Source organism: Podarcis erhardii (genome assembly GCF_964252035.2).
Source record: "Podarcis erhardii genome assembly, chromosome: 1".
In the NCBI taxonomy this organism is placed as follows: Eukaryota; Metazoa; Chordata; class Lepidosauria; order Squamata; family Lacertidae; genus Podarcis; species Podarcis erhardii.
The window spans coordinates 44,047,255-44,058,095 of NC_138497.1; the positions used below are offsets into that span (position 1 = coordinate 44,047,255).

Sequence of the window (10,841 nt, forward strand, 5' to 3'; positions counted from 1 at the left end):
ACTTTCTGCATGAAAAAGTATTGTACTGGTGCCTGATCAAGACCACATAAGCTTAATCTACGTCCTGGCTGGTGATCAGTTAGGGGTGGGAATACATTTCATCACCAAGTCTGTCCCCACCCACCTTCAAGCGTATACTATAGTTTTAATCAAGGACACTGGAGGATGAGCAGACACAATACATATTTATTTTCTAAATTTATATCCCATTCAGTGCAAAACAGCACCCTGGAAGAATCACAACATGCATTGCATAAAAAAACTACTAAAACATGTTCTTCCACCTGTCCTAAATGTCTTCGGTCAAGGCTGATCTTCAAAAGTTGCAGAATTTTTTTTTCACCTTGCTCCAAAATTAATTGTGTTGGTACCAGCCTGCAGGGAAGTGTGTTCCTTCTATGGGGTACCACCACCAAGAAAGCCTTACTCAGAGGCCCAGGCATCTAGAACTCATCATGATTTGAGCAAAAAGGCTTTAGTCACAGGCAGGACATAGTAGACACAAGGAGGGTTGAAGGAATAGCCCCTAGTGGTATTGTCCTTCCATTTGATTGATAGCAGGTGCACACTTCCCTGTTTCCTACTCCATCATGAAGAGTTCTGATAACACAAAGATTCTTCCCACCTAAACAGAATGGAAGAGGATCGCTTTCTGCTATTACATGTGTAGCTTGTTTTGCAAGCCTCTTACAATGAAGGGCTTCTAAATGGGTCAGATTAAGGTCAGAAAGGAATCTCTTACTCCCTCCAAATGGAATTGCAAGTAATCTCTGCACGCTAGTGGCTTTGGTCACAGCATGGATTGCATTTTTGATCGCACTCATTGGGACCCATTTCTAACAAGCTTTGGCATGTCTGCAAATTAGCTCATCCTACCCGTGATGGCTGGTAGCTACAAAAAACAGTCACAAAGAATGCAGTAGCCAGAAATGAGTTTAGGGTAGAAATTTATTAGGTAGCCCAACAGACAAGCCCCCAAAGCCTTCTACATCACTCATTAGTTAGCTATTCGTTTCCCATAAAATACTTGCCTCTTTTTCTTCAAGTGAAATGGATATTTCAATGTAATTTTAGACCTTTAGCCTGCTGACTTTATTCCAACTTAGTAAACCATTAGAATGCATCCCGTCACCTAACCTTGAAAGCCACTAACTTTCAGCTACTACTGTCTTTCCACATGCTATTTTAGCAGGCCAAGGTTTTTCCCCGTCCCCTGCTGTTTGCAAATTTTGTGTAAGGGGGGGAGGGATGGTGGAAGTTTCCAGTTTCAGATGAATAGCAGTCCTCCAAATGTTCAGTAAGTTCTACTTCTTGGGATTTCTTTCATATAGCTCATAGGCAGTTTCCTCTGAATGGGCTGCATCACAGAACAATCCAATGAAGTCAATCTCCAGCTGAAATGGACCATTTACTTGGTCAGCTATGGTGAATCCTAAGGTACTGATCTGTTTAAAAACAACAACAATGCATAATTTGTAATGGCATTTTCCAAATTATTCCTTGAATTAACATAGACATGTGGAGGCCATAACACTTCTCTAAAAGGATCCATTCATATTTTTTAATGGTCACTGATTGTCAGCTTATAAACACATCAGAAAACTGGTCTTGGTTTATTGGTAACTAGAAGGTATACAAATGTATGGCAAATAGCTTTGGCTGAGAAGCTAACAGGTTAGAAACAGGACAATTTCAATACAGACTGGTATTGCTTCATTGCACACATCAACAGTCACTAAAACTACAACAAACGCCAAGCCAAACCCTACGTTTGGTCCTCCAGCTTTGCCTTCTCTTCTGATTCTACAGCAGAAGTTCCAACAGGAAAGAAGGACCCATATTTGAAGAGTTCCTCTCATCACATACTCTAGTTCAGGTTCAGCCCTCCTGGGACTTTTCAATCTCTCTGGTTCTGCTATAGGCCTTCACTGGGAAGGTACTTAAAGGACTTGGCACTGGTCAGTGCAGAAGCTCCCTGCACTTTTTCTTGGAGAGTAACAGGGCAGCTCTACAAGTTAGCCAAGAGCTAAGCGCAGGTTTCAAACATGGAATTTGTATAAAGCACTGAAAGCTATTGCCATTTGTCTCTGTAGAGCAGGCGTGTTCTGCAGTTCAAAAGTTCTTTGCAGTTCACAATTAGTCTAAAGAGGATGGGGTATGGAGGGAAATTCCAAAAGAGCACCATCAGCATACAATTTGCAGACTTGTTTCATTGGACCCTATAGTTAAAATCTTGCACTTTCAAGTAGCAGATTTACGTGCAAGAATATTTACCTTATCTAACCAGAGTGCATGTTGGTTATCCTGGATTCTCCCCCGACTTGTAAAAAAGAACTTGGAAAACGGAATCTGCCAATAAGAAATTATTTGTTATTATTTTTTATTAAATTTATATACTGCTCTTCACAAGATCTCAGGGCTGTTCACAGAATAAAATACAAGTAAATAATTAAAACAACAACAATAACCTCCTCCTCCCTTTAGTCAGAAGCAAGCATATTTTAAGTAACTGGTAGCAAGTGCCTTCATGCAGCTCATAATTTCATATTGCGATTTTCATAGTGGTGCTGGCTCTGAATACAAAGCAGGTGTGTGTGTATATATATATATATATATGTGTGTGTGTGTGTGTGTGTGTGCGCGCGTGTGTGCGCGCTCACATTGGGATGGCTATGTAGGTAAGTTTTTTCCTACTCATTACTATTTATAATCCCTGTCACTTGTGGATAATGCAGCATTCTCTCAACTGATTAGAACTGAAAGCACAGTTATGTACAAGAACAGGAAGATCTTTAAAAGAACAAAATAAGTTATGGGGAAGCTAGAATGAAGGATTGGTCAAGCTATCTGTCTAGGAGGAATTACCACAGGTAAATGGAAATCTGCATGACAAAGACACATATAAACACTTGATATTTTCAACACTATATAAACTCAACAGAATAATGCTGCATTCATGATTGGTGTTCAGTAGTAGCAGAATACTTCTCAATAAAGCTTCGTTTTTTAAAACCATATTACTATTAACTATGCAAGAGCTGTTATAGTTTCACAATGCTTAGCCTGCAAATCAGGAGAGAAATAACTGAAAGTGTTACTGCAATTTCATCCTAAGCAATAATTCTGAAAATACAACTCCATGTGACCACAGTCACTCCTGGCCAAATACGTATCTCCCAAAATAGCCTTGTCAGTAGTCTGCAAAGAAGATACAATTGTGTACAGGCTATCTATATGCTTAATTAGGTATTATTATTTTTAAAAATTGTGAGGTAAAGGTACCCCTGATCATTAGGTCCAGTTGCGGACGACTCTGGGGTTGCGTGTTCATCTCGCTCTATAGGCTGAGGGAGCCAGCGTTTGTCCACAGACACCTTCCGGGTCATGACTAAGTCGCTTCTGGAGAACCAGAGCAGCGCATGGAAACACCGTTTACCTTCCCGCCAGAGCAGGACCTATTTATCTACTTGCACTTTTGGTGTGCTTTCAAACTGCTAGGGTGGCAGGAGCTGGGACCGAGCAACGGGAGCTCACCCTGACGCAGGGATTTGAACCGCCGACCTTCTGATTGGCAATCCCTAGGCTATGTGGTTTAGACCACAGCGCCACCCGCATGTGTAGACTGCCCTTAATCCATACAGGTACTAGGGCATGATACCACAAAAGCATACCACAAAACCAGAAAACATCATAAAACAGTAAGAAGTAACCAAAAACAGTAAGAGAAGACTAAAATGCCAACATTAAAATACCTAGCTAAATAGATATAGACCGGCTGCAAAAATGAATGGAAACTACAGGAAACCAGTTATTTCAGGGTGGGTGCAGCCTCATGTAAAATTATACACCTAATTCCTGGACACAAACCAGCTACCTACAGAACCTCCATCTTGTCAGGTTTCCGCCTCATTTACTGGCCCTCATCCAGCCGACTACCAAATCCAGGCACTAGCTCAGCACCTTGACTAGCTGCCCTCACAACTCTGAGTTTATTTATCTAGAAACTGCGTCCATTTATCTTCAACAGCCTTCTGTGGGTTTCCACTTATCTCTCAAATGCTTAAAACTTTTAAGCCTGAAACCGGTGTGGAGGTACCCATAAAATCATTCTGTTTTTCACTTTTATAATTATTGCTTCTACATGTTTAAGTTTGTAAAGCCTAAAAACATCCATTTGGACTTATTTTCTATGCCCTACATATTATTTGATTTAAATAAATAGTTTGTCAGCTTACATTTCCTTTAAACTACAGAAGAGGGACAGATGGGACTGTAGGGCCTCTTTATCAGGTCCGCTGAGAGACCAGCTCGCTCAACTATCATTATTTACAACCATTCTACCAGACTATATAAGTGGGAAAGATGGAACTGCAGGATCGTTTCCATAGGTTTTGGTGAAAAAAACGGGAACTTTTGGCTTTTCCTCTTTACATCTTTCCATTCCAGCTGATCCCTACAAGAACTCTATAGCCTGAGATTGCTTTCCCGCTTTTTATTCCTTTTCCTTTTGTGTTGTCTCTTGGATTGTGAGCATACTTGTAACTCACTCTGGGAACCTTTTTTTGCCTGAATAGTGGGATAAAATGTTTTTAATTTATAGACAGCCCATGTCTATTGAATTTTGGACAACTATTACTGGTAAGCCAGAGGTCCTTCAGTTGCTTATTTTCCACATGACAAGTAATACATTTTTTACACACTTATGGAAATACTCATTGTATTACCTTGATTTCCTCCCAATACGGGCCCCCACGTGTGAACATGAAGTAATTATATATGTCATCCTTCTGATGAGAGAAGTATGGGTCTGTATAGATGTTTATCATCCAGGGTCTACCATCACCACGAACACGCAGGACTAGGGTATTGAAATTTGACCAATCATAAGGCTTCTTTCGATCAAAAGCCACCTATCAAAATACAAGATATTGCTCTAAGCCAGAGTTTTCCAAACTTCTCATGTTGGTGACACATTTTTCAGACATGCATCATTTCGTGACATAAAAATTCAGTTTTACTAGCAAACTAACCCATTCCCAGCCCCAGGCGGAGCGTGGGGAGAATTTTTGCACGACACATCTGTACACTACAGCCAACTAACTGACTAACATGTCTCAACGTACAATTTGAAAAGCTCTGTTCTAAGCCTTCCACTGAGTCAAACTTGACTTCCCCATCCCAACTAAGCTGCTTCAGTGCACTCTGAACACGTTTACACACTTTTATTGTACTGTTAATGAACTTTAGTTTTTCCAGGAAGTTAAATAAATATATACAATTTTACCAGATTTTGGAAGATTACATTACAAACTCACATTTAAGACCATGTTTTAAAGTATTTACATTTAGTTTTATTTAAGAAGCACATAATTACAAATTAGTAGGTAAAGGCTTTGAGGAAATCATGCTTTATGCCTTATGCTTTACTCATTATCCATGTAATTTGCGTGACTGAATAACATGCCTCAAACGTAATACAGTGGTGCCCCGCAAGACGAATGCCTCGCAAGACGGAAAACCCGCTAGACGAAAGGGTTTTCCGTTTTGGAGGCGCTTCGCAAAACGAATTTCCCTATGGGCTTGCTTCGCAAGAAGAAAGCCCATAGGGAAATCTCCGGGGACCTCTTTTAAATGCTAGCGGTGGGGAGCAAAGCCTTTTCCCCCCCTCCGGCCTTCAGAAGAGGTCCAGGAAGGCCGGCAGGGGCCGAAAGGCTTTGCTCCCCACCGCCAGCATTTTAAAAGCAGTCCGGGATAGCAGGGAAGCGCTTCCCGCTATCCCGGATGGCTTTTGAAGGCAGGCAGAGGGGAGCAAAGACTTTTGCCCCCCGCCCGCCTTCAGAAGAGGTCCTGGACCTCTTCTGAAGGCGGGCGGGGGGCAAAAGTCTTTGCTCCCCTCTGCCTGCTTTCCGGGAGAGCGGAGAAACGCTTTCTCCGCTTTCCCGGACGGCTTTTGAAGGCAGGCAGCGGGGGGGGGGAGCAAAGACTTTCGCCCCCCACCGGCCTTCAGAAGAGGTCCTGGACCTCTTCTGAAGGCGGGCGGGGGGCAAAAGTCTTTGCTCCCCCCCCCGCCGCCTGCCTTCCCGGGAGAGCGGAGAAACGCAGCGCTGCGTTTCTCCGCTCTCCCGGGAAGGCAGGCAGGGGGGACAAAGACTTTCGCCCCCCACCGGGCTTCAGAAGAGGTCCTGGACCTCTTCTGAAGGCCGGTGGGGGGCGAAAGTCTTTGTCCCCCCTGCCTGCCTTCCGGGGGCTTTTAAATCGCCCCGGGACAGCGGAAAATTCCTCCGCTGCCCCGGGGCGATTTTAAAATGCTGGCGGGCAGCAGCGCTGCCGCCCGCCAGCATTTTAAGATCACCCCAGACAGCGGAGGAATTTTCCGCTGTCCCAGGGTTTTTAAAATGCTGGTGGGCGGCAGCGAAGGCTTCGCTGCCGCCGGACAGCATTTTAAAATCGCCCCAGGAGCGGAGAAGTCTCCGCTGTCTGGGGTGATCTTAAAATGCTGGCGGGCGGCAGCGCTGCTGCCCGCGAAGCCTTCGCTGCCGCCCACCAGCATTTTAAAAACCCCGGGACAGCGGAAAATTCCTCCGCTGTCTGGGGTGATCTTAAAATGCTGGCGGGCGGCAGCGCTGCTGCCCGCCAGCATTTTAAAATCGCCCCGGGACAGCGGAGGAATTTTCCGCTGTCCCGGGGCGATTTAAAAGCCCCCGGGAAGGCAGGCAGGGGGGACAAAGACTTTCGCCCCCCACCGGCCTTCAGAAGAGGTCCTGGACCTCTTCTGAAGGCGGGCGGGGGGCAAAAGTCTTTGTCCCCCCTGCCTGCCTTCCCGGGAGAGCGGAGAAACGCAGCGCTGCGTTTCTCCGCTCTCCCGGGAAGGCAGGCGCGGGGGGGGAGCAAAGACTTTCGCCCCCCACCGGCCTTCAGAAGAGGTCGGGGGACAGACTGTCCCCGGACCTGGTCTGAAGGCGGTTTCCATAGGAACGCATTAATTGATTTTTAATGCATTCCTATGGGAAACCGTGCTTCGCAAGACGAAAAACTCGCAAGACGAAAAGACTTGCGGAACGAATTAATTTCGTCTTGCGAGGCACCACTGTATTCTTTTTCAAAAAGTGATAAAAAATAAGCTGGAGTAGAACTTGGTCAAAAACTGAGTCACATGTCTTAACACATAGAACTCAAAAGACATAGCTTTAAAATGGCATGTTTGTATACTGTATTCACCTTCTCACAGTTGTGGCAGCAGGAAGAGTGTTTGGTCGATTACACAATGCTGAGCATGCTCTATAAATCAAGGTCAGTACAATTTTAATATATCTATACATTAAGCAAATACTGTTGCACACAGACCAGCAACAAATGTATCTCAGATTTATACCCTCCTCCCCTTATACCAGTGGTGTCCAGACTTTTTTCAAAGAGAGTCAGATTTGATGAAGTGAAGGGCCGTGAGGTTTTTTTAGGGTTGAACCTTTTTTTTTTTTTTAGGATTTTTACCCCAGGAAATAAACTGCCACAAGAGCCAGATTAAACCCCTGAAACGGACTTTGGACTTGCCTGCCTTATACAGCTGTCCGTTCCGACTTTCGTTCCGACGTTCAGAAACCAAGGCATGGCTTCCAATTGGCTGCAAGAAGCTCCTGCAACCAATCGGAAGCTGCAGAAGCCGTGTCGGATGTTCGGGTTCCAAAGAACATTCACAAACCGGAACATTCACAAACTCACTTCCGGGTTTGTGGCATTCGGGAACCAAAACGGTGGACTCACAAAGCGTTTGGGATCCAAGGTACAACTGCACTGTATACAACAGTAATGTTTTATATCAAATATAACTGATCTGTAGAAAGGACTTTATGATCTGAAAATAGAGACAATATATGTACAGTCATACCTCGGGATAAATGTGCTTCAAGTTAAGTATTTTTGGGTTGCGCTCCGCGGCGACCCAGAAGTAACGGAGAGCATTACTTCCGGGTTTCACCGCACGCTCATGCGGAGAAACGCAACCTGCGCACACGCAGATGCGAGTTGCGTTCGCTTCAGGATGCGAACAAAGCTGTGGAACGGATCCCGTTCGTATCCCAAGGTACCACTGTACTTTTGTAACACACACACACACTCTCTCTCTCTATATATAAAGAGCTTTCATCACTAAAAGCTAATTCCACTCCTGCTTAAATAGTGCTCCTAGTTTGAAGCAAAATGACTATTACTATACTATATACTCACCAGTTGAGGTTTAGATCTCATGGAGCAGTAACCACTGTACCTGGTCTCACCATCACGAGGTACTGTAGTATTAATGTTCCCATACAACAGGGCAGACTGGTTATTCTTTCCCAGCTGCATATAGATTTCACTTTTCCCTCCAATTTCAACATCAGATGAGATTACCCATTTATCCAAATCTTCTTGACTACGAAACTCCCAAGCCACTCTTGTCTGTTCCAGCATGTATTGCTTTAGTGGACGTCCCTCAGGCCCTTTCACATGATCAGTTACTTCTTTCACTAATCGTCCAAAATGTGTCTTGATTCCTTCCACTCCCTTCTGAAAGCTGAAGTCTATTTTCTTCCAAGGTGGGGTTCTGTCAGGAGGTGTCCCTGGTCTCCTGTAGCTACTGTACCATTTTAGATTGCAACTATCAACAAGAGGTCTAAACAAGGGACACAAGCAATTTTGCCAATGACATTTCTTTAGAAGACAGGCAGCATCCAAAATCTTGAGGGATGAAGCCATAATAATATTCACAGAAAACTAGAATCTTTTGCTTTCCAACAAACTTTTATTTTTTAAAAAATAGCGCTTTCAATCCCCGATTAATGTTGTTTGCTTCCATCTGCAACAAAAGGAAATGAAATATTTTTTGAGCAAACATGTTGGCTTAATTTATTTTCCAAAGCTACTAAGATTTGGGTATGTGCTTAACTTTATTACCTTAAGTAGAATTATTGGCACAGAGTCTGAGGATAATCCCTGCCTCATAAATAAGAAACAGGTATCACATTGCCCTAGTTCAATATTATTATTTTTTAAAATTGAGTGTAATAAGTATATTGTATCCAATTAGAAGCAGACTGTTTTTCTCTTTAAATGCAAATAAGGGAGTGCACACCCATCTGCACACGCATACTCTTAGCACCATGGAAAGCGTTTTTGAAATGTACTCCAGAGCTGGCTAAAAAGCAGAGATGACAATGGCAGTCATGCCCATTCAACAAAAACTCTTGGTTTAGGAATAAGCTCTTTAGGTGGCCTTAAGAAAGACATTAACAGCTCATCCTCCATGTGCAATATGGGAATATTAGCCTATTTTCCATGGTTGTTGTAGGGGATGCTGAAATAGCGAACATGAAGTACTTTGAAAACTCAAAAGGTATCACTACTAAATCCTAATCATATGGAAAATTAGTTTATAATCTTAAAATTTTGACAGAACAGTTTTAGCTTCTGCACCATCTAGTCACCAAGTTCATTATTTATTGTTGGCTTTTTCACTGTATCTTGTAAGTTTAAAAAGATTACTTTTAGTAATAAAGAGCAGACTAGAAATGTTTTAAATAAATGACAACTTTAGGAAAACCTGAATCTGAGGAAACAACTTAGTTCTAACTGGAAATACCAAATGAAAAACTATGGAATGTTCACCCAAGAACATCCTTCACATTTACAAATTGAGAAAAGAAGTCGATCAGTAAGTCTTCTGAAACTGTGAATAAATAACACACTAGACGTGGCATGTGAATATACATAAAAGAACAGGCAAACGTTAAGTACAGCGGTATCACTACGCAGCTATATCCAGACTATCAACGGTATTAAGAGAGAATTCTTCCTCACGTCGACAGTTTCCGTGCATATTAACCAACAGACAACAACGGACGCCAGCAGTACTCGCCACATCACCCTTAGAGCCTATTTACCCTAACTTAAGGTTTTAATGCTGCCTGGTTTAGCTGAATAATTGTGCCCTGTTTCTAAAATGAGAGGCGCCAGGGCATAAGGCTGCGCGAATCGAACGCCCTTTCGTCTGCTAGTCCTGGAGTTTCCAGAGCTAAACCACCCGGGAAATGTAGCGGGACATTTAGCAAGGAAAGCCCACCGTTCTTGCATGCAGGCAAAAACGGCCAGTCTCACCCCCCCGCTTCAAGCTCAAAGTAAGCCCCTCACCTGCCTTCTGCGATGCCTCCACGCTCCGCCAGTCCGCCGCCGAAAGCCGTCCGTATGACCCCCGAGACCGAGTGCAGCTGGCTCCGCTCTCCAAGGAAACAAGAGCCTCACACTCAAGGTTCCGCGCTGCACACGGGAGAGTTCCTGGCCCAGCGCCCCCGGAACAAAAGCTCTCCCTCCTTCGGCTAAGAATTAGCCCAGAGACGTTCTCGGCCCCCTGAGAAGGACGAGGGACACTGTCGCGTTACCCTTCCTCACTTCGCAATAAGGAACGGTCGCAAATCAGCCTCATGTAGGCCTACGAAATACCACAGGCTTCAGGAAGTCCCAGTAGGCCAAAACCTAGAAACGGCCGTTTAAGGAGAGCCCGGCTCACAGAATGCTTTTACAGTATGACTGAGGGCTCGTTTATTCCTAAAATGCTGCTTTCATTTCTTCAGGGGAAACAAGACCCTTCGCACTCCCTGCCACACCCCCCCCCGCCCCCCTCTCGCCCGCGCGCCGCTTCCTCGCAGCGCCATCTTCGAGGGCCAGGGGCCGGACCCAACTGACGCGGGACCGCCTCTTTGTTCCACCACAACGCCCGCCCCCTCCCTCCCCGTTCCGACTGGCCACTGGCCCGCCGCTCCTCGACCCCGCCCCCATTCGGTGCCAGGCCCTTCGCCCCGCCCCAGAAG

General features: G+C 44.5%; 1 protein-coding gene across 2 annotated transcripts; it reads right to left on the minus strand.

Annotated features, from left to right (window-relative positions):
- Nucleotides 1–930: 930 nt before the first annotated feature.
- Nucleotides 931–10,708, minus strand: NDUFAF1 (NADH:ubiquinone oxidoreductase complex assembly factor 1). 2 transcript variants are annotated; one of them, XM_081865438.1, is made up of 5 exons: nt 10,169–10,708; nt 8,224–8,833; nt 4,725–4,910; nt 2,275–2,349; nt 931–1,445 (listed from the first exon to the last, which is right to left on the minus strand). In XM_081865438.1, exons 2-5 carry the CDS (start codon nt 8,731–8,733, stop codon nt 1,305–1,307), a joined length of 912 nt encoding a protein of 303 aa, XP_081721564.1. In that variant the 5' UTR covers nt 8,734–8,833; nt 10,169–10,708; the 3' UTR covers nt 931–1,304. The 2 variants fall into 2 exon arrangements, with proteins under 2 accessions (XP_081721564.1, XP_081721563.1); XM_081865437.1 differs by having other exon boundaries at nt 10,165–10,708.
- Between the last annotated feature and the right edge of the window lie 133 nt (nt 10,709–10,841).

Coding starts and splice junctions, on each gene's coding strand:
- NDUFAF1 (XM_081865438.1), bottom strand. CDS start 8,733: ATGGCTTCATCCCTCAAGATTTTGGATGCTGCCTGTCTTCTAAAGAAA. Junction 2,350..4,724: donor CGTATTGGGAGGAAATCAAG/GTAATACAATGA, acceptor TCTTATTGGCAG/ATTCCGTTTTCCAAGTTCTT. Junction 1,446..2,274: donor ATGCACTCTGGTTAGATAAG/GTAAATATTCTT, acceptor GTTTTTAAACAG/ATCAGTACCTTAGGATTCAC.